This window comes from Malaclemys terrapin, chromosome 1 (genome assembly GCF_027887155.1).
Source record: "Malaclemys terrapin pileata isolate rMalTer1 chromosome 1, rMalTer1.hap1, whole genome shotgun sequence".
NCBI classification, from domain to species: Eukaryota; Metazoa; Chordata; order Testudines; family Emydidae; genus Malaclemys; species Malaclemys terrapin.
The window spans coordinates 5,063,462-5,091,427 of NC_071505.1; the positions used below are offsets into that span (position 1 = coordinate 5,063,462).

The window sequence follows — 27,966 nt, forward strand, 5'->3', positions numbered from 1 at the left end:
GCTCGCCCTAGGGGAGGCGAGGAGGGGCGCGGGGGGCTGGGGATGGCCCCGGCGGGCTGGGCCCGGGGCCCCCTGCTCTGGGGGCTGCTGCTGCAGCTGAGTCTGGGCCCGGGGCCGCCCGCCTGCCGCGGGGCGCAGCTCAACGCCTCGGCCGCCCGGGACCGCTGCAAGCGAGCGGCGCCCTGCGAGCGCCTCCGCTCCAACGCCTGCCTGGGCTCGGCGCTGCCCTACGCCGCCACCTCCACGCTGCTGGCCGCCGACTCGGGCTCCCAGGAGGAGGCGCACGCCAAGCTGCTGCTCTGGTCCGGTACGAGGGGAGGGCATGGGGGGGGGCTAATGCAGGCGGGGGAGGATAGGGCATGGGGGGCTAATGCAGGGCGTGGGGGGCAGGGCATGGGGGACAAGGCATGGGGGGGCTAATGCAGGCGGGGGAGGATAGGGCATGGGGGGCTAATGCAGGGGGGGGGAGGATAGGGCATGGGGGGGCTAATGCAGGCGGGGGAGGATAGGGCATGGGGGGCTAATGCAGGCGGGGGAGGATAGGGCATGGGGGGCTAATGCAGGGGGGAGGATAGGGCATGGGGGGCTAATGCAGGGGGGGAGGATAGGGCATGGGGGGCTAATGCAGGGGGGGAGGGCAGGGCATGGGAGGTGGGGGGCTAATGCAGGGGCCGGGCACAGGTGGCTGAGGGTTAATGTGGGGCGGGACAGCACGGGGGGGGGCTGGGGGCCAGTGCAGGGGAAGGGGGCAGGGCATGGGGGGCCAATGCAGAGGGGCAGGGCATAGAGGGCTGGGAGCTAATGCAGGGGCAGGGCATGGGGGACTGGAGGGCCAGGGCGTTGGGGGCCAATGCAGGGGCAGGACATAGGGGGCTGAGGGTTAATGTGGGGGGGGACAGAACATGGGGGCTGGAGGCCAGTGCAGGGGGAGCGGGCAAGGCATGGGGTGCTGGGGGGGTAATGCAGGGGGAGTGGGCAAGGCATGGGGTGCTGGGGACCAATGCAGAGGGATAGGCTATGGGGCCAGGAGGCAAATGCACGGGGCAGGGCAAATTCAGGAGGAGCGGCGGGTCATGTAGGGAGCATTGGGGGAAGGGGCAGGTCATGGGGGAAGGGAGAGGTAGGTCATACAGGAGGCTTGGGGGAGGGGGCACATCATGGGGCGCTGGGGGCAAATGCAGGAGGTATTGGGGGAAGGGCAGGGGGGCAAAGGACAAGTTCAGAGGGAGCCTGGAGGAGCATGGGGACAGGCCATACAGGGGTGTTACGGGGCCAGTGGGTCTAAAAGGAGGGGGTATTTTAGGGCACACCATACAGGGATAGATCACTTGGGCATTGGGTGGGCGAGTGCAGGCGGCAGTGGGGAGAGAAGCAGAGCTCACAGGGGGCTTGGGGAATTGGGGGGGGCAGGTCACAGGGGAGTGTAGTTCTCCTTACAGATGTATCCTGGACTCCCTTTATTCCCTTTGCTGTAATGCACCAGCTTAAAGTGGCTGGGCCTACCTAAGTGGTGAGAGCCTTCTACAGCTGGCAGCAGGATTCCTTTCGCGCGAGCATCGGAGGTCTGTACTTTTGGTGCTGACGATCCAGGGTTCAGTCCCCACTGGCAGCGCACAGTATGTCGTCACACCAGCCCTACAGTGACCCTAGGTTCAGACAGTGCCAAGCTATGTGGGACGGGGGATGGCACGCTGGGTGGGGCGCTCGGATGTGCAGGTGTGGCCGGGAAAGCAACTGGTCATTCCCACCGGTGGCTTCCCTGAGCAGGTCTGCGCTTGGAAGTGCAAAGGGGAAAGTGGTTCTTGCTCTGCCAGTGCCACGCGCTCCAGCCAGGTCCAGAGTCCCAGGCTGGGTTTTTTCCGGCCGCTGGTCTGCCCTCAGGACTGAGCTGGGGGCAGTTTCACAGCTGATCCGCGAGGCAGAAGGGAGGGTGGCTTTGCTCTGCCCCAGTAAATCAGTGTTCTTCCCTGCAGCCAGGAGGGCTAAGACCAACCTTCCATTGTTGTCTGTAATCTAAACAGGTAGGAGCCAGCAGTTACCAGGGACAATTCCACAGAGCCTGGGCTTCCATGAATCCAGGTCGCAGCAGCAGCTGATTCCCAGCCCTGGAGGGGGAACCCGCCAAAGGCCGCTGTCCCTGGAGGATGAGGGTGGAAAGATGGAGAGGGAATTGGTCAAGTGCAAATGCGGGAGCTGGGGGAATTGGGTGGCTTAGGACAGGGGTACGCAAGGGTCTTCCAGGGGGTACATTGACTCATCTAGATATTGGCCTAGTTTGCCCACAGGCTGCAAAAAAGGCACCAGCGAAGTCCGTACAAACTCCAATTTCATCCAGACAATGACTTGTTTAGACTGCTCGATATCCTCTACCCTGAAATGTAAGTACAATATTTATAGTCCGATTGATTTATTTACAGTTATATGGTAAATGAGAAAGTCAACAATTTGTCAGTAATAGAGCGTTGGGTCGCTTGTATTTTTGTCTGATTTTGTAACCAAGTCGTTTTGAAGGGAGGTGAAACTTGGGGTACGCGAGACAAAACAGACTCCTGAAAGGGGGACAGTCGTCTGGAAAGGTCGAGAGTCGCTGGTAATGAGCCATTGTCTCTTTCCTGGATCTCTAGCAGGCCAGTTCTGACCTGGCTGGTGTCAGGAGGAGCTGTAAGTTATCACCTGGTATATGACACTGGTCTCAGCCCAACTCCTAGGAAACAAAACCGGGGTGGCCCCCTCGTTAGAGCTCCCAAGAGAGTGGGCCGTGAAAGCCTCCTGGGGCGGGTGTCGGGAGTTAGACACACTGGTTTGGGGCTGTTGTCCTGGCTGTACCTGGTGGGTGGCTGAATGGAGAACTTCACTCTCTGAGTGCGTCGGGTGGGTTTCGCCATGATCAAATCACGGCTCGCCGAACGAAACGAGCTTTTGCTGCCCCGGTGGTCTGGTGCGCCCCGTTCGTTCTGAGCACTCATCAGCGCACCCTGTGGCGTGGGGGCAGCCAACCTTTCCCCTGCCAACGCTTGCACTAGCAATCTGCCAGGATCCCACGCGCCAAATCTAATTTGCATTAGCTGGTGCGCACTGAAGCTGGCCCCAGCTTTAGTATCTGTGTGCATACTGTCGAAACTACGGAGCCCTGCATGCAACGGGGCCAGGTATTGGACGCGGGGCAAGCAGTGTCCATAGGATGTGCCTCCTCGTTAAAGATGGAAGACGTCCATGTATCATAGATGGAGGAAACGAACAGCACCAACTGGCTTGCAGTGTATGAGGGCCATACATGGCTACTATTGTCCCTGCCTGAACTCGTGTTGCGCTGTTACTATTAGTATATTCTCCTTTTTGGACTGTTTGCCTGTAGACACAGCTACCAGGAATCAGATTTAGATTAAATCTCAGGAAACTCTTGCTAATTGTAAGACCAGGAGGACAATGGGACAGACGCCTAGGGAGGTCGGGGAATCTCCTTCACTGGAGGTTTTCAAAAAGAGGCTGGGTAGCCATCTGTCTTGGGTGGTTTATCTTGCCTCCTGGCAGAGGGTTAGACCGGATGACCTTTGCGGTCCCTTCTAACCCTAGGGGTCTCTGATTCTGTGCTGGAGGGCCTGGTTAGTGTGATTGGATGCTTCTTTAGCTGTGCCCACTGGACACTGTATCCCAAATTAGCCTGAGTTATAGCTTTCGTCGGCTATCCCTCAATACGAGGATGATATCTGCGGGGGACGGGGGGAGTTATAGCTCTAGGAAGGTAGAGATGCCCATATTTGAGTCAACCAGTGGTTCATCTGGCATGCCGTGTGCTTTAGAGGAAGACGAAAAGGACCATACGATGTATTTCTGGCGCGCCGATACCATGGTGATGGGTGCAGCATGAGAACCCAACTCTGTATATGTGTTTTGATACAGACCAATGCAAAGTTCTACCCCTAGAAACAAAGAACATGGGACATAGGCACAGAATGGGGGACTGCATCCTGGGACGCAGTGTCTGTGGAAGTGGGCGAGCTACTCAACGTGAGCCCCCAGTGCCATCCTGTGACAAAAGGGCTAACATGGGCCTGGGATGCATAAAGGCCGGGTGGGGAATAGGCGAAAGGAGGTGATTTTACCTCTGTCGATGGCAAAATACTGGACTACCACGTCCAGGGCTAGCGTCTGCGTTTTAAAAAGAATGTTGAAAAATTGCAGCGGGGGCAGAGAAGAGCCGCAGAAGTGGTTCGAGGGCTGGAGAAAATGCCTCACAGTGAGACCGAAAGAGCTCAGTCCGTTTGGCTTGTCCAAAAGTTAAGAGGTGACTTGATTACAGCGTATAAGGATATCCGTGGGGAGGAAATACGGGGTCCTAACGTCGTCTTTAATAAATGGTGAATTCTCCAGCTCTTGCTGTCTTCACATCAAACCTGGAGGGAGGCCTTTTGGGAAGATACACTTATGTCAGATGCTCAGCCCGGAGGAAACGGGGGGAAATGTCACAGCCTGGGTTACACAGGAGGGCAGGCTGATCTAATGGCCCCGTCGGGCCTCGAACTCTGTGAATATAGAGCAACACTGAATCATGGGAAGAAATTTATTCCTGATTCCCTCAATTCGTGGCCTGAAGCACTGACAGGTCATTTTTTTCCCTTAGCTGCAGTGATCTGCAGATGCTAGCAAGACCCATTCCGCTCCCGGCTCTGTTTGGATCCCCTTCGAACGTGTCTTTAGGTTTCAATGCCAAGTAGTGCATAGGCTTAATTTGACTTTTTTTTATTTTAATCTCTAAATACAAAAAGCATTAAAGGTTTCTTTGGAAGCCGGCCGGAGCTGGGTCGTTGGATCAGCGGGGGTGAGTCTCCTCAGCCAACGTCACGACTTCTTTGCGGGCAGCCGGGTTTTCTGCGGCTTGCACTTCTTGAAGAAGCTGTCGGGTTGGGCTTTTCAAAACCCCTCCGCGTTAGCCTAATCCAGCTCCCGTAGACGCCAATGGGAGTCTCATTGACTTCAGTGAGAGTGGAATTAGGCCAGTGCTGAGCCCTTTGGAAAACCTGGCATGCGGTTGCCACAGAAATCTTCTTCCAGCAATGCCAGCCTTTCTCCAAGGCTAGATATCCTCCAGGGACTGTGACGTTCTGTGGAGGGGTTGGGCAGCGGCAGCAGACTGGGGCCTAGGGCATCAGCTGACGCAGATTCCAACAGGCGCAGGCAAACGGTGCGTTAGCAGCTCTCTGGAAAGGGGCCAGCCCTGCCTCCTGGCTGGCAATGGTTCTAGGATCCCTTCCCCAGCCCTCGGTGTCCGCTGGGAGGGGAAGGTTCCCCCAGCCTCTCTTCTGAGCCTGTGTGGAGGGAGGAAAGGCGCCCCTGTTGGGAAGCAAAGGGGTGCGGGGGCCCCGCGTTCCCCTGCTCGCACAGTGTGTGTTGGACTGGCGGATGAAGTGAGGAGTGGCTCGGTGCACTGGGGCATTCTCCAGACGGCTCCTACTCCAGGCAGACGTTGTACTAAAAAGCTCCTGTATGCAGAGAGGGAAGACGTGCTCTTTCCCGGGGTGATCCGGGAGCTGCCTTTTCTTTCTTCACGGGGTGCCCCGGCTGTACCCCCAGCCCCGTGATCACGGCCCTGCAGCGGAGCAGGAAAGCTGGAGTGAACGCAGAGAGGATAGATCTTTCCCCCCTGGAGTCAGCCCAGTGGCCAGCCTATAAGATGAGCCCCACACCCCCAAGATCAATATCGGATGTTTGTGTATTTAACCCTGGTGTGTATAATGCCTAGGTCTGCTCTAGTGACTTCCAGCTGAGGATCTCGGTGCGTGTTACAGGCACGTCGGTGAGCTAGGGAAGTGTTATCCCTATTTGGCAGGTGGAGAAACCGAGTTGCAGGGCGGGTGATGTGACCGGCAGAGTGTCACACAGAGAATCAGTGGCAGAGTTGGGAGTGAAACCAGGTCCGCTCCTAGAGGTGGGGATAGAACCCAGGAGTCCTGGCGCCCAGGTCCATATTCTGACCATTGGACCGGACTCCCCTTGGCGCTGAGAATGCGTGGTCTGCTTGTTGCTAGGAGTGAGAGGAGAGAGGCTCTCGGGTGTGTCTTATCTGGGTGTGTTTGTGGCTCGTTTAGCACAGACAGTGAGTCGAAGAGCCTCAGCGTTCTGTGGCTGGTGCGTGGTTAATGCAGGCTGCAGAATCAAGGCCGGCTAGACAGCCAAGCCCTCTGCTAGCAAATGTCTTCCCCCTACCATCGTTGTCACCTCTTCGCCTTGTCTTGGGTGAATGAAATAGACTGAGGGTCTCTAGCCTGTCGCTGTAAGGCCGGTTTCCCAGACCTCAGATCGTTCGGGTTCAAACAGCAGGATTCAGCAGTTCAGCCCCAAATAAGCGTCTTCGCCTCCCAGTCTGTGCTCACGCTCCCCTCTCATCCCCCTCCAGGATGTCCCCCTGTCACATTTCAGGTGGGGACGCCTGCTCTGAACTTTCCCTTCTGCCTCCTCGCCCAGTTGCTGCTGAAAAGTTCCCTGTGCCCAGCCTGGATGCCTCCTCCACTCCCATCACGTGAGCCGCACCCCTCGGCCTCTACGTTCACTTCGCCGTGTGCTTCAGTGGCTGCCTCCCCTCCGAGTCCCCACACGGCAACACCCTCTCCTCCCTCCATCCTTGTTCTCAGCTCCTGCCCGCCCATCTCTCTTCCCACCTTCTTCCAGGCCGCTACCCCTTGGATCTCCTCCTTCTCCTGTGGGACTCACCAGGCCGCTTCCGTCTCCGTGTCCAAATCTTCCGCCAAAGTTGGTTCTGGTGTACGAGTCCATGAGGCCAGCACCTGTCAGGGCTTGTTCGCTCTTGCTGTTAATCAGCCAGACGCAGGCACGCTCCTTAGCCACTGTACAGCCTTCCGCCTGCTTGCACGTACAAGACTGTCTGTGTCTCACTTACACTGCAGCTCCTTGGGAACCACGCCCGCTTCTCTGTGAGCTCAGGAACCGCGCTCACTAAATACCCATGAAACCCGGGCCCCTTAAAAGCTCCGCTTTTAAACCAAGAGGTTTAAATCAGTGGTTCTCCACCTTTCCAGACGACTGTCCCCCTTTCAGGAGTCCGATTTGTCTTGCGTTCCCCCAAGTTTCACCTCCCTTAAAAACGACTTGCTTACACAATCAGACACACACATACCAACGTGTCACAGCGCACTATTACCGAAAACACGCTGCCTGTCTCCTTTCTGCCGTAGAATTGTAAAATAAATCAATTGGACTATAAAGATTGTACTTACATTTCAGTGCGCAGTATATTGAGCCGTCTAAACAAGGCATTGTCTGTATGAAATTTGAGTTTGTACTGACTTCGCTGGTGGTTTTTTTTGCAGCCTGCTGTAACACTAGGCCGATATCTAGATGAGCTGATGTATATGTAGCCCTGGTTGGGAACCACTGGTTTAAATGACTTGCTTGAGATCACACGGTCCGTCAATGACAGAGCTGGGACGCGAACCCAGGAGTCATGACTAAAGGCACATTTTAGTCATGGGTATTTTCAGTAAAAGTCATAGACAAGTCACGGGCAATAAACAAAAATTCACGGCCCACGACCTGTCCATGACTTTTACTATATACCCCCCGATCAAAACTTGGGGGAGGGCGCAGCTCCTTGCAGGTGCTTGGGGGAGCAAGGGGGGAAGTGGTGGCCCAGGCGGGCATCGCAGGTGCTGAGGGGGCGTTGCGGCCTTGGGGTGTGCTGCGGGTGCTGGGAGGGGGGGTTGGTGAGTCTGGGGCAGGCTCCCTTCCTGGGAAGTGGGGACCCCAGCTCCTAGTTCCATGTGCTGCCTCCGCTCCGTCCCAAGCCCAGGTTCTGCAGCTCTCATTGGCTGGGAACCACGGCCAATGGGAGCTGCAGGGGCGGTGCCTGCAGGCAGGGACAGCCCGTGGAGCTAGGCGCTGAGGGAGGGGAGCTCCTGTCTCCCTTCTGGGGACGGGGAGCCCCCCCAGGTAAGCACCACCCTGCACCCCAGCCCTGAGCCCCCCACGCCCAAACTCCTGCTGCGACTTCCGTGACCTCTGTGAGCCTTAGTCATGACACTTGCGCCCATGCTCTAAGCACTAGACCAGACTGTCTTCTCCATAAGGAGCAATAATTCACTACAGAGAGAGAAGGGGAAGACAAAGTTAATTAACGTTGCAGAGAGGCCAGCAAAGAGAAGAAGCTGCCGAGGGAACATGTGTTTAGATGTCGTCGTGTTCTGGATGCGTTGGTATCCCGGGTGTTTTTGCAGTGAGCTCATCTCTGTGATCCTTCACCCGCTTTGCCAGCGTCCGTGCAAATCGCTCACTTGTTGATCTCAACAAGTCCCATTAGCAGGAGGGCTGCGGAGCCAGGCTAATCACGGGGCCTGCTTGCAAGCCGGCCACTGGTTACCGAACCCATGCAAACCACCGCGGCAGGAGGAGCCGTGTCCCTGCAGGGGCTGCCCTTACCGCCCTCAGCAGCCTGGCCCACGGGGCCGGTTGGGCCGTTCAGTGCGTCAGTCACCGAGCTCAAGAGACAGGGAAGGAGATACAGAATCTTCCACCCGCCTCCCCAGCCCAGATGGGCCTCGGCTGGCAATGAAGGCACGCGGCTCCCATCAGAGGGTGGCCAGTGGGTATTGAGACAGCAGGGAACGGCCCTGTGATCGGAGATGATACCGAGCGTCCTGCACTGCCAGGGAAGCCAAATACTAAAGCAGCTGCAGGCTCAGGACCGCGGCCTCGATGCCGCTGGGGAGCTGCACTTTCATCACTACCGGGGGGGAGGGGGTTTTCCACACCACAGTGTTGGTACAATTGTCCTGGTGCATTGTGGGGTATTTGTTTGGCCTTTCACGGGAGATTCAGTAATTGGTCACCGAGGGACAATGGATTTCAAACAGCTGGACCGATGGGCTGACCCGGTGCGGCGGATGGTACTGATACAAGATGACGGGGAGCCGGAGGACTGAAGAGCTGTTCCTGGGGAGAGGGATCCCCTGGGGTCGTCCCCGTTCAGGGGCCAAGCTGCCCTCCCAGCCTAGGCGGGGGCCCAGGTTAGGGGAGGAGCCATTCGACCACTTGCTCCGTTTCATCTTTCTTGCTTTTTTATTTAAAGTAGGGCTTTCGTTGGCAACTAAGGGGTAATTCAGTTCATAACCGGCTCCGTGCTCTACCCATTTCCCTGGAGCTGGAGGTTCAAATCCCAGCGGAGTCAGCTTAGCCTGTCTTCCTCGTTGGCTAGATAAAGGGAACCCTAGGCCTGGCGTGGCCAAACCGGGGCTCGCGACTCTCTTGCGGCTCTTCTACGGTTAAAGTGCGGCTTGCGGAGCCCCCCCATGTCCCCTCTGTTCTCCACTGGTGGGGGGAGGCTCGGGGCTTCTGCCCTGTGGTGGGGTGGTGGAGCTCAGGGCAGCTGCCAGAGGCGACTGGTGCCTGCTGAGGGTGGAGGGAGCACAATTTAAATGTTCACCCTCCCCAACAGCTTGAGTCACATACCCCAGGCATGCCCTCGCTCCCGGGTGACCAGATGTCCGGATTTTATAGGGACAGTCCCGATTTTGGGGGCTTTTTCTTATAGAGGCTCCTATTACCCTCACCCCCCGTCCCGATTTTTCACACTTGTTGTCTGGTTACCCTACTTCCCCCACCCCCCATTCCACTCAGCAGCCCCTAGTCCAGGGGTGAGCAAACTTTTTGGCCTGAGGGCCACATCCGGTTTCCAAAATTGGATGGAAGGCCGGTTAGGGGAGGCTGTGCCTCCCCAAACAGCCAGGTGTGGCTCAGCCCCGTCCCCTATCTGACCCCTCCTTCTAGCCCCCTGACGGCCCCCCTGGGACTCCTGCCCCATCCAACCCCCCCGTTCCCTGTCCCCTGAGCGCCCCCAGACCCCCGCCCCTGACTGCCTCCGGCCGCCCCATCCAACCCCTCCTCTCATTCCTGACTGTCCCCCCCCGGATCCCTGCCCTATCCAACCACCCCTTCTCCCTGACCACCCCCGGAACCCCTGCCCCTGACTGCCCCCAGCCACCCCACCCAACCCCCCCTCTCCTTCCTGACTGCCCCCTGGAACCCCTGCCCCCCTCTGACCGCCTCGACCCCTATCCACACCCCCACCCCCTGACCACCACCCCGAACTCCCCTGCCCTCTATCCAACCCCCCCTGCTCCCTGCCCCCTTACCGCGCTGCCTGGAGCACCGGTGGCTGGCAGCGTTACAGCCGCGCCGCCCAGAGCACCAGGACAGGCAGCCGCACCACCCGGCTGGAGCCAGTCACGCCACAGCACAGCTCAGAGCACCGGGTCAGGCCGCGGCTCTGCAGCTGCGCTGCCCGGCAAGAGCTCGCAGCCCAGAGCCTTGCGCCGGCGGCCGGGCGAGCTGAGGCTGCGGGGCAGGGGGATCAGCGGGGGAGAGGCCAGGGGCTAGCCTCCCGGGCCAGGAGCTCAGGGGCCGGGCAGGAGGGTCCCCCGGGCCGGATGTGGCCTGCAGGCCGTAGTTTGCCCACCTCTGCCCTAGTCCCTGCAGCTCCCAGTGTTAGCGCGGCGTGGAGAGGCTACGGCAGACAGCTGGGAGCTGCAGGGAGGGGCCGCTGCTTTAGCTCCGCAGGGAGAGGCAGCAGCAAAAATCAGCAGCTCTCCCTGCAGCTCCCAGCTGTTTGCCGCTGCCTCTCCCCACGGCCGCAGGGAGGGGGCCTGGTGGCACCGTGTGACCCTGGCAAAAATCTGGGGGGGGGCACGTGACCCCACATGCCCACCCCCATGTGTCACCTCATCTCCAGCTTCTGCCCAGCGGGGAGGGGGGTCTAGGGGCTTGAACCCCACAGGGCATGACTGCTGGGGCTCAGGGCTTCGGCCGGAGCAGGGCTGAAGCCCCAAACCCAAGCAGGGGCACCCCGACTCTCAAACTTCTGACGATTGTCGTACGCGGCTCGGACAGTCAGTTTGGCCATCCCTGCTTTATGTAACCCGCTGGGCCTGTCTCTTTAGCAGGAGGTGTCGGTTCAAAAGCCCTGTCTGTGCTGCGGGGAGGCTGACCGTCCCATGGTGCTTGTCCTAAGAAAGGAGGATTCCCCCTGTGATCTTAGCCCCAAATACCCTTCTCCTTACTGCTGTCCTCCTCCACCCCAGAGGTGGCTGCCTTCCACTGGTGCGTTATGTCGGTGCCTTGTGACGCATGTGGAGATCATTCACAGAGTGCTATAAATGGCAACGTATTGGCGTGATGCTAAAAATAATAATCTGAGGACTTGCCATACGGTGGATTTGTGACACAGGAAACAGCTGGAATAGCTGAGAACTGAGGGTCTATTAGTGCCACGGTTAGGGTGACTAGACAGCAAGTGTGAAAAATCGGGATGGGGGTGGGGTGTAATCGGAGCCTATATAAGAAAAAGACCCAAAAATCGGGACTGTCCCTATAAAATTGGGACATCTGGTCACCTTAGCCCGTCCTGACAGCTATTAATTGATTGATTAAGGGAGATAGAGGAAGGGTGGAGGAGTGTTGTGGGGACTTGCTTGCTGGGAGTTTGATCTTTTCCCTGCACCATTTAACAGTGCAGGTCCAAAAATAAACCCCAGTTTTTATGACTGGGAGCTAGGGGGTAACAAACTGGCTGTGTGTGCGCCATTATCCGATGCTGGATGGAGCATGTCAGACCTACCTGGTTCCATTGCATGTCCCAGTAGTGGCACGTGTACAGATACTGTGGTGGCCATCGGGGATTGAACCGGGAGTTTCAGCACCAGAAGCACAGGCCTGTCCTGGTTGAACTAACAGAGTAACTCCTTGAGCTGTAGGTGGTTAGCTATTGTAGTCACTTGGCTCAGCCACTAGAGGGCGGTGCCGAGCCACTGTGTTAAGCCCATGCCGAGTTCCCACTGCTCTTTTTCCTTCGGCCAGGTTTGCGGAACGCCCCTCGCTGCTGGGACGCGATCCAGCCCTTGCTCTGCGCCGTGTACATGCCCAAGTGCGAGGACGGCCAGGTGGAGCTGCCCAGCCAGACCTTGTGCCAGGCCACGCGGGGCCCGTGCACCATCGTGGAGCGGGAGCGGGGCTGGCCCGACTTCCTCAAGTGCACCACAGACCGCTTTCCCGAGGGCTGCCCGGTAAGCAGGGGTCTTACACCTCACCGCTGTGCTTGGTGTCCAGCCGACGGCACGGCCGGCCTGTCCCCGGGCTTCTTCCAGCGCCCTCTGTGCAGCCAGGGGAGGGGTGCCGATCCTGGGTGGGGAGGGCAGCGTTAGCTGTGGCGATGAGTCATTTGATGGCCATAAGTTGGTGGATCTCAATTCAATTCGTAGAAGACGGTCACATCACAGGAATTACCGCAAGCGGCACTCGTTGGCTCCCTGTAGCCGTGGAGGTTCTCCATCCACAGAAATAGCAAAGGATCAGATGTTTTATATAGACAGCAGGGCCAGCCGCAGTTCTGGCCCCCCGATCTGATTCCATCCAGCGGTTCCTCTGGTCCCGTGGATGGGCTGGACCATAGCAACTGACCTGCCCTGTGCACGGTTGAAACACGTTGCTCTGCCTGTTCTGGAACTAACCAAAGGCCTCTTGTTCCAGGGCTGTCAGTCCAGCCCCTTTCGCCTGGGTGGGAAGCCCTTAAGCCAAACCCTGGTGTTGCAGGAAGTGGTGTTAGCTGCTCTTCCTTCAGTTGGTACTGAATTAATGCCCTTGCATGGTGCTAGGGGGCGCTGTGCGGCTAGAGGTGCTGTTTTGTGCCCGGGACATCAAAACAAAGCGGACAGTTATCTCCTGTCTACAGCGAAATCCCCCCGGGAATCTCAGTGAAGTTATTCCGGATTTCCCTCCCTAAAGGGCTGTTGTACGCTGTTGAGCAAATCTGTTCCGCACCTGAGGAAGCTGCATTTCAGCAGTGCTTGGGAGATCCTTGGAAAGTAGTTTGGAGGTTCCCTGGGAGGTGGTGTATAAATGTGAGGGACCAGGTATTCCTGCCGCTGTTCTGATGACAGGAAATCTCCCTTTAGGGGCACAGTCACGTAGGTTAGGCCCAAACCGTGTGTTTGGCGAGGGGAAAAGTTTTAGAAAAATTGGTGGCAATCGAAGTATTTGGGGGGGGGGGGGGGGTGTTACGGCTTCAGCGAGACCAGGATGAGGGTTATCGACGGTCAGTTTTCAAGCGTCCTGTGACTGGCACAGAACCGCAGCGAGACTGGCTTTCTTCTAACCCTGACTGGGGGTGGGGGGAGATTGCCATGGCTCTCTGCCCCAGGCCCCTTCCTGGCAGAGCCTCTGTGTTGACCCCTCTCCAGCCCGCCTCCCACGTCCCTTCCCCTCGCAGAGTTATCATAGAATATCAGGGTTGGAAGGGACCTCAGGAGGTATCTAGTCCAACCCCCTGCTCAAAGCAGGACCAATCCCCAGACAGATTTTTGCCCCAGATCCCTATATGGCCCCCTCAAGGATTGAACTCACAACCCTGGGTTTAGCAGGCCAATGCTCAAACCACTGAGCTATCCCTCCCCCTGCCTTGCTCTGGGAGAACTGAAATGCTTCCAGGCCACGCTGGCTTAGTGCAGGATCCCACAAGAAGGACTGGCTGGAAGGGACTTTACCGACTCTGGGCTGGAATCCCGATCCCATGGAAATCGATGGCAAAACCGCCATTGATTTGAGCGAGGCCGGGGTTTCACCCAACGGATTCAGCGTCACCACCTCCCTGGTGTGGAGTAATCCCTATCTGAGGCAGGCCTGGTAAGTGGGTCCCCCAAAGGCCAGGAGTCTGTCAGTGGCAGATCTTGGACTAGGAACTCAGGAGTCCTGGTTCCCAGCCCTCAGCGTAGGTCGTCCTCTCCTGACAGCGTCCCTCTGACCCCTAACGATCCCTTTCCTTTCTTCTCTGACCCCGCCCGCCCCCAGAACGAGGTGCAGAACCTCAAGTTCAACAGCTCGGGCCACTGCGAGGCCCCGCTGGTGCAGACGGACAACCCCAAGAGCTGGTACGAGGACGTGGAGGGCTGCGGCATCCAGTGCCAGAACCCCCTTTTCACGGAGCACGAGCACCGCGACATGCACCTGTACATCGCCGCCTTCAGCTCCGTCACCATCTTCTGCACCTTCTTCACCCTGGTGAGCGGAGCGGGCGGGGGGGCTGCCGGCTGGGAGCTGATCCCGGGGTGGGGCAGAGTGAAATCTGCATTGGCTCAGAGCACCCCCCTGGTGGCTAGCGTTAGCCTTTGCTGCTCTCAGCTGTGGGGCTGACTAGTAGGGCTCTGGAGCAAGGGCAGGAATGGGTGATGCACAGCCATAGACCCCCGGCCCATCTGCCGGCTCTTCTCTCCCATCCTCCTCCCCGCCCCAGGCCACGTTTGTTGCAGACTGGAAGAACTCGAACCGTTACCCGGCCGTCATTCTCTTCTACGTCAACTCCTGCTTCTTCGTGGGCAGCATCGGCTGGCTGGCGCAGTTCATGGACGGGGCCCGCGGCGAGATCGTGTGCCGAGCCGACGGCACCATGCGGCTGGGAGAGCCGACGTAGGTACCTCCGCTGGGGGCGGGCCCACCCCCACCCCCACCCTCGTCTGTTTGCCTTCGCTCCCTATGGGAGGGGCAGTGCCGTAGGCACCAGGCCCAGCAGATGTGGTCAGGGAACCGGTGGGATTGGGAACAGGGCTGGGGATCTGGGCAAAGCTCCCACTGACTTCCATAGGATCAGGGTTTGGCTCACAGCCCCTTGAGGTGATGGGGCCCTGCAGACTGCAAGGTGCTGTCAGGGGGCGTGGGCACACTCTGGGTGCTGAGCCAGGCCAGCACGAATCTTCTGTCAGGAACAAGCCGGAGTGGAGTAGGGGATGGGGGAGAGACTCCCTCCCACCCCCTAGTCCTGTCCCGTCCCGCCTCCCCAGCTCCAACGAGACGCTCTCCTGCGTGATCATCTTCGTCATCGTCTACTACTCGCTGATGTCGGGCGTGATCTGGTTCGTCATGCTGACCTACGCCTGGCACACCTCTTTCAAAGCGCTGGGCACCACCTACCAGCCGCTGCTGGGCAAGACCTCCTACTTCCACCTGGTCACCTGGTCCATCCCCTTCGTCCTCACTGTCGCCATCCTGGCCGTCGCCCAGGTACGGGGCACCCAGCGTGGAGACCTCTGTGCCCACCCCACCCTGGGCACCCTAAGGGATGTTCCCCTCTCAGTGGAAGGGGGAAGGTCCCGCCACTCTGCCCTGGGGGTGATCCATTTATTGGTGAGCAGGAACCATCCCAGCTCAGCGTCTTATCTCAGTCCTACTCCATTTGTTGACCCCGCTGCCTGTGGCCCTCCTGTAGGTTCCCTGTATCTGAACATCAGCTGTGTGTTCCAGGCGAGATTCAGCATTTCCCAGTCCCCGCCATGTTCCTGGCTCCCTCCCCACTTCGTGCCTTCCCTGCACTGATGGGGCCCTGCTTATCTCCAAGCCCATGCTCCCAAAGGCCATACCCAGGCTGCTCAAACTGACCCACAGGGGGCACCAGCCTCCATCTCCCTCCCACTCCCTCCCCAGTAAGCACCCGACGCCAGGGTCATCTACAAAACCTGGGTCTACCAAATGGCAGAGCCATAGGCTGCCACGTCACCGGATGGGCACCAGGTTCACCCTGTAAAGGGACAGCACAGCCCCTGGTTTCCCAGCCCGTTCTCATGAGATTCCCAGCCCAATCTCCAGGCTGGGGAAGGATGGACACTGATGACTCTTCCCCGACCAGGTGGACGGAGACTCCGTCAGCGGCATCTGCTTTGTGGGTTACAAGAACTATCGGTACCGCGCTGGCTTCGTCCTGGCTCCCATCGGCCTGGTGCTGATCGTGGGAGGCTATTTCCTGATCCGAGGTGGGTGCTAACAACCCAGCGGGGTTTGGTCTGGGAACCTTCCGTGCGAAAGCAGGAAACGCTGTCCCCCGAGCCAAAGGAGTCAATCCCTTAGCTGGGTGAAGCAATAGCTGTTATGAGACCAACTTCTCTTGGGGAGAGAGAGCCAAGCTTTTGAGCTACCCAGAGCTCTTTGGTCTGGGAACGGTACTGAGAGCATCACAGCTAAATACAAGAGCAACAGATAGTCTAGCATAAGTAGTTAGCACATATTCTAAGGGACCATTCAAGGGGAAGTGGCCCATTAATACTCCTCCAGTCATGGGAAGGAAGGAAGGCAGCGAGGCGGGGGATTGTTAGTGGGTTATAGATTGTTGTAATAAGCCATATATCCAGTGTCGCTGGTCGGTCCATGATTTTTAGTGTCTAACAGAGTTATGAATTTAAGCCCCCGGCCTCGTCTTTTGAAGGTGTGCAGGTTTCCTTTGTGGATGAGGACTGAGAGGTCAGCTATGGAGTGATCGCTCTGCGAAAAGTGTTTGCCCACACGTGAGAGGGCGTTTTTGTCTTTTATCCTTTTCCTGGGAGAATTCATTTGAGAGCGTTGTGATTGTCTGGTTTCACTCACATAATTGTTCTTGGGGCATCAAATGTGGGTGAAACCAGCCAAGCTTGTATTTAGCTGTGACGAGATCCCTCACCAAAGGCTCTTATGCAAAGTGAGCTGTCCTGGGATAAGAGGGGAGGTTCTCTCATGGATCAGTAACTGGTTAAAAGATAGGAAACAAAGGGTAGGAATAAATGGTTAGTTTTAAGAATGGAGAGAAGTAAATGGTGTCCCCCACGGGTCTGTTCTGGGCCCAGTGCTGTTCAACATATTCATAAATGATCTGGAAAAAGGGGTAAACGGTGAGGTGGCAAAATTTGCAGATGATAGAAAACTACTCAAGATAGTTAAGTCCCAGGCAAACTGCGAAGAGCTCCAAGAGGATCTCTCAAAACTGGGTGACTGGGCAACAAAATGGCAGATGAAATTCACTGTTGATAAATGCAAAGTAATGCGCGTTGGAAAACATAATCCCGACTATACATATAAAATGAGGGGGTCTAAATTTGCTGTTGCCACTCAAGGAAGAGAATTTGGAGTCATTGTGGAGAGTTCTCTGAAAACATCCACTCAATGTGCAGCGGTTGTCAAAACAGCAAACAGAATATTGGGAATCATTAAGAAAGGGATAGCTAATAAGACAGAAAATATCATATTGCCTCTATATAAATCCATGGTACGCCCGCACCTTGAATACTGCGTGCAGATGTGGTCGCCCCATCTCAAAACAGATATACTGGAATTGGAAAAGGTTTAGAAAAGGGCAACAAAAACGATTAGGGGTCTGGAACGGCTTCCGTATGAGGAGAGATTAATAAGAGTGGGACTTTTCAGCTTGGAAAAGAGATGACTAAGGGGAGATATGATTGAGGTCCATAAAATTATGACTGGTGTGGCGAAAGTAAATAAGGAAGTGTTGTTTACTCCTTCCCATAACACACATACTAGAAGGTCACCAAATGAAATTAATAGGCAGCAGGTTTAAAACAAACAAAGTATTTTTTCACACAGTGCACAGTCAACCTGTGGAACTCCTCGCCAGAGGATTTTATGAAGGCCCAGACTATAACAGGGTTCAAAAAGGAATAGATAAGTGCATGGAAGATGGGTCCATTAATGACTATTAGCCAGGATGGGCAGGGATGGTGTCCCTAGCCTCTGTTTGGCAGAAGCTGGGAATGGGTGACGGGATGGATCACTTGATGATTCCATGTTCCGTCCATTCCCTCTGGGTCACCTGGCACTGGCCACTGTCGGTAGACAGGATACTGGGCTAGATGGACCTTTGGTCTGACCCATTATGGTCATTCTTATGTGATGCTCTACGTACCATAGCCGCCGAGTCCGTGGGTGCTCCGGGGTGCTCCTAGCTGCTTGATCCGGCAGCCCTGGTCCCGGCTGACACACCTGTCTTGCTGTCTGTCTGTTCTAGGTGTCATGACTCTGTTCTCCATCAAAAGCAACCACCCCGGCCTGCTGAGCGAGAAAGCTGCCAGCAAAATCAACGAGACCATGTTACGGCTGGGTAAGCTGGGTGGGTCTGGGCTCGGCTCGTGCCTCGCTGCCGGCGTTCTGCCCCGGGCCGTGAGCTCGCCCGTCCCAAAGGGCCAGCCTTGGGTAGGAGCCTCCCGGGGAAACCCAGGGCCAGCACGAAGCGGTGGCCCTGGCAGGGAGGGGTACGAGTGACTCACTGAGGGCGCTCTCGCCTCTGAGTCCATAGTGAACACGAGCCTGGCCTGGGATTGCTGGAGGCGCCGCTGTTCAGGTAAGGAACGAGAACCAGGTCCTGGCCACTCCCGGAGCCTCTCTGCCAAGTTCACCCAGCTCCAGCGGAGGGAGTGCGTTTTGCCGCCCTCGGATTCCCTGGGAAGGTTGGCTGCATTATTCCTTTTCTGGTCCGAAACTGGTGTAGCGCTGCTGTTACACAGCTGCCACGGTCCTCCCCAGAGGTGGCTGCATTTCACTGCCGGGTAACGTCACCTCTGTGTAGCCGGTATGTAAAGCTCTTTGGGCCGAAAGGCGCGCTAGGAGCGGGTGCAGCTGATATAGACGAGGACCCCATCAGAGGCACGGAAGGAGCCCGGGTTTGACCCCTCCCTTCACTTTTCCTGGATCGTGTTTCCATCAGGGCTTCCCTCTGGCCGGCAACATGCTGCGTCCTGGCCCTGGGGCTGTGGGAATAACCCCCGGGCCCTTCGGTGCTTCCTTACAGGCATCTTCGGCTTCCTGGCCTTCGGCTTCGTCCTCATCACCTTCGCCTGCCACTTCTACGACTTCTTCAACCAGGCTGAGTGGGAGCGGAGCTTCCGGGAGTATGTTCTGTAAGTGGGGACAGGCTGTGCCCCCGCCCCCCCGTCCCTTTAACAGGCGCCCCCAGCCCCCACCCAGAGGGGCGGGAAGAGCCTCGGGGGGGTCCAGTATCGCTCCTTGCCCCGTGTTGGAAGAAGGTGATGCTTTCCATGACCTCCCCTCTGCCACCAGGTCCCGTGACAACGCTCTTTCCATTCCCCACGCGGAAGCCTGGCTGCTTGTGTGAATTCCCGCCCTGATGCCATGGGAATGGCAGTCCCCGAGGGATGCCACGGCTGGCCCCCGTGTCGCCCCTCATGGGCACGTCGGGGCGTGACTGCGCGGGCCGTCCGTGGCCCTGGGCCCGCTCCCATTTCAGCGGGGAGCAGGGCCTAGCAGCACGGGGACCGGGGGCACCCTGACGTGCCTGATCCCGGGGAGACGCGTCGTGAGGAACCCGAGATGGGCCCGTTAGCCCGTCGCTCTGTTCGGTGCCGGGTCGTTCCCTGCCAGGGTGGTCCCGAAGCTCAGACCGTGGGGCTTCTGCTGAAACCTTTTGCAGAGAGCCCGTCATGTGGCGCTCCTGCAGCTGCCAGCCACTCCCTGCCCTCGCGTGGCCCCCATCACCGCAGTATCTGGGCAGCTGTTGGGGGCCGTCGAGCTGTGGGAAGGGGCCTCAGCCCCTGAATCTAATCAGCAGCCGCTCCTTGCAGGGGGTGTGTGTCATTGCCCTTTATCTGGCAGCGCTAAGGGGAGAGCGCTTCACGAATGGGGGATGGGAGGTGGCTTTCCGGCTGCCCCGGCTCCCCATTGCCCCGGTCAGGGTGGGTTTTAGCCCCTGCTCTTCGTCCCGCCGCCATGCGCCGTGTTTCTGCCGCAGGTGCGAAGCGAACGTGACGATCGCCATCCAGACCAACAAGCCGATCCCAAACTGCGAGATCAAGAACCGGCCCAGCCTGCTGGTGGAGAAGATCAACCTCTTTGCCATGTTCGGCACCGGCATTTCCATGAGCACCTGGGTGTGGACCAAAGCCACCCTCCTCATCTGGAAGCGCACGTGGTGCAGGTGGGAGCAGCCCTTCCCCAGCCCAGAGCTACTGGGGTCTCAGGATCCTGTCTCCCCTGAGCCCCAGGAGCTGCAGTTCAGCTGGGGGCACCGCGTGCCCAAGGCCCCCAAGACACAGTCCAGCCCAGGTCCGTAGCTGCCCTTATCCGGCAGCTGTCTGGTGGCCCATGTGTGATGAATTCGGCGGGTCTCAGCTGGTTCCTAGGGGATGGGGTGTATTCCCAGCAGAGAGGCACAGAGTGGTGTGTGTCAGAAGCTGAGTTGGGGAGGGTCAGGCCTAGTGACAGGAGCAGTGGTAGCTGGGCCTAGTGGTCGGTGCGGTGGCAACCAGGCCAGGCACTGGAGACAAAGGTTGGAGTCAAGAGCAGGTTTGGAACAAAGCAAGAGCAGGGCTGGGAACGAGGCCGGGGTCGGAGCAGGGCTGGGAACGAGGCCGGGGTCGGAGCAGGGCTGGGAACGAGGCCGGGGTCGGAGCAGGGCTGGGAACGAGGCCGGGGTCGGAGCAGGGCTGGGAACGAGGCCGGGGTCGGAGCAGGGCTGGTGCAGGGCTGGGAACGAGGCTGGGGTCGGAGCAGGGCTGGGAACGAGGCCGGGGTCGGAGCAGGGCTGGGAACGAGGCCGGGGTCGGAGCAGGGCTGGGAACGAGGCTGGGGTCGGAGCAGGGTTGGAGCAAGGGTCACCAGACCTTCTTGTGGATTGGCTGGAGCCTAGCACAGGACGGGCCCATCACCGGATGTGGCTCGCCTGGGCTAGTTCAGGGATGGCTCATCAGCTCCTAGCCTGGAGGCTGAATTCCCGGGGCCCCCCCAGCTACGGCCCCTCTGGTTCGGGAGCGAGACACGTCTGCGGGGGGGAGGGGAGAGCTTGTGCAGCCAGCACTGCCCGTGTCGTACCTGGATGTGGCCCCATAGGGGGTGTTTGTGTCAGGCTGCCCCTCCAGCCCCAGATGCCCATTAAAGAGGTGGGGGGGAGGGGAAGGTATTCCCCCATCCAGAGCGGGGGTCTGAGACCCCATTCTGCAGTGCCCCCTTTCGGCCTGGCTGCGAGGGGAGCCGCGTGGCACTGCGGAGGAGGAGCAGATCCGGAGTTAGGGGGTGCAGGGCGGGGGGGCGCCTGTGGATCTCCAGCCCCCCGCTGGAGAGGATCAGTGCCGTGCCCTCCCTCCCCCACAGGCTGACCGGCCAGAGCGACGACGAGCCCAAGAGGATCAAGAAAAGCAAGATGATCGCCAAGGCCTTCTCCAAGCGGAAGGAGCTGCTGCGCAACCCGGAGCAGGAGGTGTCCTTCAGCATGCGCACCGTCTCGCACGACGGGCCCGTGGGTACGTCCCGGGCGGGGGGGGGGAACCATGGGGGCTTCACACACCACCGCCCCTGGAGTTCGGCCCCCTCTTCGGTGGCAGGTTTGCAGCCCCCACTGCTTCTCAATCTGGGGGGGAAGATGCTTCTGTGGTCCCAGGTTTGTTGTGGGGCACGTGGGCCGTGGTTTTCAGGAAGGCACCTCCCTCCGCCCTCACTAGAGGGCGCTGCCGAGAGCGCACGGGGGCACCCCCGCTTCTGTTGCCCCAGAGTGTCGCAGGCTGAGACCAGCCCGTAACGCCCAGTCTGACCGCGCCCATCCCGCTGTCTTGTTATTAAGTGTTTGGCTGAATCCCTGTGCTCCTGAAGGGGGCCAGCAACTAGTCCATAAGAACGGCCAGACTGGGCCAGACCAATGGTCCATCCAGCCCCGTATCATGTCTGCCGACAGTGGCTGATACCAGATGCTGGGAATGAACAGAACAGGCAACCGCTGAGTGATCCGTCCCCTCTCGTCCATTCCCAGCATCTGGCAGACAGAGGCTAGGGACACCCAGAGCCTGGGGTTACATCCCTGACCACTTGGCTAATAGCCATCAATGGCTATTATCTCTCTAGAGCGTTTCTCAAACTGGGAGCCAGGAGGTCCACGGGCCCCACTGATCAACTCCTCCCGCTCCCTCCCAGCGCCTCCGACACGCCGGGGAACAGCTGTCTAGCGGCGTGCAGCAGGCACTGGGAGGGGAGGGGAGGGGAGGAGTGGGGGGGTGCACTCGGGGGAGCAGGGAAGAGGAGGGACAGGAGTGGAGTGGGGCCTTGGGGGAAGGGGTGGAGTGGGGGCAGGGTCTGGGGCTGAGCCTTGGGGGTCCATGAAAAATTTAAAATCAAAATAGGGGTCGGCAGATTGCTACCGTTTGAGAACCGCTGCCCTAGAGCAGTATCCCGGCCCCGTGCCAGGGAGCTGACAAGCGGCAGGATTTATTTACGCCTTAAAAGCATCGTCAGAAAAGTGACTGACTCAGAAATGGCCCTGCCCTACCCAACAGATCTGCTCCTGGTACCCAGTTCCCACCTGGCGTAACTCCATGAGTCCAAGGACGTTACCGCAGGGGGCAAACGTCTCTGTCTAGCTAACTTGTGCAGCCCACATTGCTGTAGTATCGGACACGCCTCCGAGTCTTTAGTGGAATCACCCTCGCTCGTCCCTGAGAGGGCAGGGCTCTTATCCCCGTCGGGCAGAAGGCGGTGAAGTGACTCGCCCGTGGAAGTCTGTGGCAGAGTAGGGAATTGTGTCCTAACCACTGGCTCATCCTGCCTGTCTGTGCACACCAGGGGTGGGCAAACTTTTTGGCCCGAGGGCCACATCGGGGTTGCAAAATTGTCTGGAGGGCCGGGTAGGGAGGGCTGTGCAGACGCCCCTCAGGCTGACTTCTGGCCCGTTTGGCCGTCGCTTCGTCATGTAAAAGCCGGGCAAAGACCCTCTGGGCTCTCAGGTCCTGGGCAGCTGGAAAACGCATCCTCGCTCTGCAGGGCCGTTAGCACAGGGGCCAGCCTCTGGGGGTTGGGGACATCGTGTGGGAATGGGAGGCCTCCTGGTCACCACGGGAACGCAGGGCGTTGGTTCCAGAACGGGCTGCTTGTGGGATCAGCCGGGGCAGGAGATTGGGGTGAATCAGTGAAGATCCCCCCCCCACCCCACCCCACCCGGCTCAGGCTGCAGGATTCCCCCTCCGCTGAGCGGGGCTGTAAGAATCTCTCTGGCTTTCACCCCAGCTGGTTTGGCTTTCGACATCAACGAGCCCTCAGCTGACGTATCCTCGGCCTGGGCCCAGCACGTCACCAAGATGGTGGCCAGGAGAGGGGCCATCCTGCCGCAGGACATCTCCGTCACACCCGTGGCGACACCCGGTGAGTCCCTGGGAAAGCGCGGGGTGCTGAGGGAGATGGGCAGGCGATGAGGTCATGACACTGCGCACGTCTGCGCAAGGTAATTTGTGTCCCAGGAGCACCTAGAGGTTTCTGTTGAGATCAGGGCCCCTGGGTGGCGGGTGCTGCTCAGCCCCATAGTGAGAGATAGGCCCTGCAATCTAGCTTCCGGCAGTTGGGAAACTAAGCCAGAAAGATGAAGGTCCACAGAGCCAGAAATCAAATGCAGGACTCCTGCATCCCAGTGCCTTAGCCACAAGGCCAGCTTTGCACTCCACTTCTAGACGGGAAGCATTGGACTGGCAATCAGGAGACTCTCTGGTTTTCCTCCTTGCCCTGACACTAACCTAGGGCAAATCACTGCTTCACGCTGGGCCTCCATTTCCCCCTTGTAAAACAAGGGTGGTGATATCCACCCCCCCGTCTGTGTGCTGTGAGACTGGGGATACAAGGAGTGAAATCACAGGGATAGGAGAGGGATTGCGCCACAGCCATGGAAATGCAGCCACTTCTGGGGTGGAACGTGGCAACTGTTCAGTGGGTTCACGGCACAGGAAAGGCAGGGACGGCAACTGCTGTGTGGAACCAGGGGAGATATAATTCTGTGAATTGGAATTTGGCGGAGACGCTATGAATTGTAATAACCCAGGGTTAAAAATGCCGCCTGACGTCCCAAATAACCTCTGCTCAGGGGAGGGGCAGGCCTGGCAGCGCAGGGAAGGGAGGCAAGTCAGGACTGAGGGGCACCGGCAGAGCTGTGTGTGGTGGGAAGCCCAGGGCTGGGCTAGCAGGGGGCTGCAGGTCGGGAGTGAGGAGCGTGGGGAGCTATTGGGGATAAGCCAAGGGCTGGGATAGCAGAGGCTGCAGGTCGGGAGTGAGGAGCGTGGGGGGCTGTTGGGGGGAGCTCAGGGCTGGGCCTGCAGGGGGCTGCCGGTTGGGATTCAGGGCATGGGCAGAGCCATGTAAGGGGCCCCATGACGGGACCAGTAAGGAGCAGGGGTTGGGATTGAGGGCCATTGGCAGGGCTGGGGCGGCCGGGAATCTCTGGGCTGGGACGGTTGCAGTGACCGAGCTGGGTGAGCACAAGGCTCCATCGCACACGTTCACGCTGTGCCCGCTCTCGGGTCTGTCTCCAGCCGTCCCGGTCGCTGAGATTCCCGTGGGGTTTTAACAGCGAACCAACCCTCTCACCCTGTCTCCCCTCTCTCGTGCCCGCAGTGCCGCCGGACGAGAGGGCGAACCTGTGGGTGGTGGATGCAGAGATCTCGCCCGAGCTGGAGAAGAGAGCCAGCCGCAAGAAGAAGAGGAGGAAGAAGAAGGAAGTCTGCCCCCTGGAGCCCACCATCTGCGACGTGGGCTACTTCACCCCGCCGGCCCGCAGCGCCATCCCTCGCCTGCCCAAGCTGCCAAGGCAGAAGTGCCTGGTCTCCAACCCCAGGGAGTCTCAGCTTGGGGAAGAGGTGCCACCCCCTGGCTCCTACCCTGGCCTGAGGCTCAGCATCTCCCAGCACGAAGGCCTCTTCCCCCGGGACAACCCCGCCAGGTCCAGGAAACACGACGCCTTCCATCTGATCAGCCACCCCTTCTGTCCCGAGACCGGGCCCCAGGAAGATCTGGCCCTCGAGGGCAGCGTGAGGTGCTTCCTGGCACACCAGCAGCACATGGGCTCGTTCCGGCCCCCCGCCGCGGGCCTGGATCCCGGCCCCCTGCCCGGCGGGAGCATCCCCTGCGGGCCGAGGACTCCTGGCAGAAGGGCGGGCTTCGCCCCCATCCACTCCCAGACAAACCTCATGAACGCCGAGCTGCTGGATGCCGATTCCGACTTTTAGGCCAGGAGGGACCCAGACCCTTTCCGTGCCTGGAGAAGCCCTGGAGATCACCTCATGGGGACACAAGCAATGGAGGAGCCTGCAGGGCTCCAGCATACAGGCGTAGTGTTAAAACTCACGCTCCGCGTTTCAACCAGGGACGGTTTTCGCTCAGAGGCAGGTTCTTCTCTGCTGCAAACCTTGACGCTTCCTTGGTAGCTTGTGGCTGCTTTTGAACTCCTTCCCCATCCTGGGTTTCCTGGGCCCCTCCCTGCCGATCTTCCCACCCGAGACATTCGGCCCGTCCTGCCCGCGGGAGGGAGCCAGCCCTCGTCTCGGCTGGTTGAACGGCAGCTGGACGGGGCCCGCCAGGCATTGTTATTTATTGCTCCACGGGTGACGGAAACAAAACCAAACGGATGTTTGCTGGTGATGCCCCCAGAGGCCGGGCTCCTGCGGGGCTTGTGGGATGGATTCAGGATGTCCCAGCTCCCAGATGGAGTCGTGGATTGTTCCCTTCTTCACCCCGCTGCATGGAGTTTTTTGAGGACTCCTCCACCGGCAGCTCTGCCCCACCTGGGTGCTGCGTTCGCTCCCTGATCTTTGGCCTGGGGGTGGGGATGAGCCTTGGAGAAGGAGAGAAACGTCCCTTGATGGCCTGGTATCAGGGAGGCTGGGGGTCTATACAGAGAGGAGCCTCTCCGAGGGCAGAGAGAAGATCCCGTGGCTTCCTTATCCCAAGAGCTTCTGGCTGTCCCGTGAACCACCCCAGGGGCTGAAAGGAAGGGGCTGGCGGCTCTGAGCAATGGTAGCTGTAATAGACGGCCGGAGAGTTTAGTTAGGGGTCTGTCTATTAAACTCTCGGAAGCGTTGGAGCCGCGTCGCTCCCGGATCTTCGCCCATTGCCAGGAGAGGTGGAGACTTTGTACAGGGAGGGGCGGCGCGTGTAACACGTTGTCACCAGCATCAACCTCAGTGACTCAGCCAATCAGCACAACCCTCCTTGGGACGCATCCCTGGGGGCGGGGCCACGTTACCCAGCCCCGGAACCAGAGGCCTGGGCCAGACGTGTGCTGAATGGGAGCTGCTGGATGGCAAGGAGTCCCAGCTTGTAGGGCTCCATGCGGCTCTCACGAAGCATTGCATGCTGGGATTTGTATCCCCTGCATTTTGGAACTTGTAGTCCCCCTTGATCTCTCTCTATTAACACCCCTCTTGGAGATCCTCCTGGCTCGCTAGATGGGGACCAGTTCAAAACAAGCACACACTCGGCCTTCCCCTTTGAAGGCTCCATCCCTGTGTGCGGAGGAAGCTAACTGGACCCCTCGATGCTACTTAGTGGGTTTAAATATTTCCGTTGTGTTACTGGTTTTTTAAGGTATCTGTATAGAGACGTTTACTAGGGCTGAAGGCCGTAAAAGGGATGTCCCAGCTGGAAATCCCGTACAGAGCGCGTCATGTCGCCTGTCTTGGGCCTGGATCTTGTTTACTGTGCTTTTTGCTGTGGAATATAAAACATGAATGCCCTTCCCACACCCAAAATGTGCCCCGTTCTAAGCTGGGGCTCCCCGTTCTGCCCCCCATCCCGCCAGTGGAGTCACTCCGGATTGAAAAGGACATAACCGAGAACTGCGACGGCCCTTCGTCTGTATCAGAGCCGCGCACTTGTGTTCCCTTTGGTTACCGGGATCCCCTTCCCAAAGACGCAGCCTCAGAGGATGTATTCTTGCTGGGGGGGAGCGTTATTCCTCCTGTGTCCCAACATCCCAAGCAGTAGGGAAGTGGCTTTTGATTGGCTGACAGTGATGGCCGAGAGCAGCTGTGTTGGCTTCACCCATTCAGCGCTGAAGCGAGAAGGGCTGTATTGGAGGGGGCGTGTTCCCCACGCTGGGGCCGCGTAAAGGGCAAAGAAAACTTTTTTTCTGGTGCACTTGCGCCCTCAGAATCTGCCAGGCGGTTGGAATCCCCTTTTGCTCAAGAGCTGGTGGTTAAATGGGTTGTGTGTCATGGCTGTTTTCACTTAAGGGGCAGAGTCTCTCGTGCAAGCCCCGCCCCATCTGTGTAAGGGGCGGAGTCTCTCAAGGGCTAACCCCGCCCCTCGGGTGAAGCATTGAAGATTTGCTGGTACTAACCCCTCCCCTCGGTCTGAGTTGCTGTCTGTTGGAATGGTTGATCTCCAGGGGTCAGGGGAGCTATACCAGATGCAGATAAAAGCCAGCTCGACCTTTGACCCAGAACTCAAACGTGGAACTTCCAGGGGGTGTAAAAAGTCCGGCTGCCACAAACAGCTCATTTCCCATGTTCATGAGCCGCTGGGTTCCAGCTGGCAGTGCCCCAGGCCCAGGAGGCAGTCTCTCCTCATGGCATTTCTCGGCGTGCAGGGAGTCTCTTCCCACGGGAGGGGCTGAGCTGAAAAGTTGGGCTGAAGATGTAGTTTTCAGGGGCGGGTCTGGACCCAGGGTTCCAGTTTGGCCCATTGTAGGGCGAGGACCAGCCAAGCCCATTCTAGCCAGATCTGAACTCCCCCAAAGTTCCGGGGGGGACTGGAGCTGGCGTTCTCCTTCAGTCCTGACAAGACTCCTAGCCTGGCTCTGCCGGTGCAAGAGGCTTGGAGAAGCATCGAAGTGTCTTTGGCTTCTCCTGATGCTAATTATCTCACTGAGGGCTCTACACTGCAAATTCCTGTATAGGGCCCAGTATACAGCGGCTGACACATGCACATGCTGCTAAGTGGGTCCCTCCAAATAATATAATGCCCAGGCTTTAAGCTGGAATTAAGGTGGTCAGTGATTCCATAAGAACGTAGGAATTCTGGATCATAGGAAGACCGGTTCAGACCACAGGTGTATCTAGTTCAGTATCTTGTCTCCGACAGTGGCCCATACCAAATGCTTTGGAAGAAGGTGTAAGACTCCTAGTGGTCAGTTATAGAATAATCAGCCCTTCAATGTGGTTTCTTCCCAGACCCTGGCAGTGTTAAGCCGACTGGGCCCTAAGGCATGAGGTCTCCTATCCTTTCTAACATGTTTTATATCTGTCAGTGTTTCTTATTCATGTAAATGTCTAAACTTCTGTTGAATCCTGCTAACTCCTGGTCTCAGTGATATCCAATGGCAGCAAGTTCCACAGGTTAATTTTTCTGTCTAAAAGAAAAAAAAATGCTTTTATCAGTATTAAATTTGCTATGTTTCAA

The 27,966-nt window shown here is 58.3% G+C and overlaps 1 protein-coding gene across 1 annotated transcript; it reads left to right on the top strand.

The window, feature by feature from the left end:
• On the top strand, positions 1 to 27,966 carry SMO (smoothened, frizzled class receptor). The gene is made up of 12 exons (XM_054013101.1): positions 1 to 307; positions 11,863 to 12,068; positions 13,849 to 14,058; positions 14,291 to 14,463; positions 14,835 to 15,054; positions 15,677 to 15,800; positions 17,819 to 17,911; positions 18,599 to 18,707; positions 19,556 to 19,741; positions 20,914 to 21,062; positions 22,813 to 22,947; positions 24,184 to 27,966. Exons 1-12 carry the CDS (start codon positions 43 to 45, stop codon positions 24,792 to 24,794), a joined length of 2,481 nt encoding a protein of 826 aa, XP_053869076.1. The 5' UTR covers positions 1 to 42; the 3' UTR covers positions 24,795 to 27,966.

What these genes read in the sequence shown, in the direction of transcription:
- SMO (XM_054013101.1), top strand. Translation starts at nt 43, where the DNA reads ATGGCCCCGGCGGGCTGGGCCCGGGGCCCCCTGCTCTGGGGGCTGCTG. An exon ending in GCTTTCCCGAGGGCTGCCCG is followed by an intron (nt 12,069 to 13,848) that starts GTAAGCAGGGGT and finishes GCCCGCCCCCAG; the next exon opens with AACGAGGTGCAGAACCTCAA. An exon ending in CTCGCACGACGGGCCCGTGG is followed by an intron (nt 21,063 to 22,812) that starts GTACGTCCCGGG and finishes CTTTCACCCCAG; the next exon opens with CTGGTTTGGCTTTCGACATC.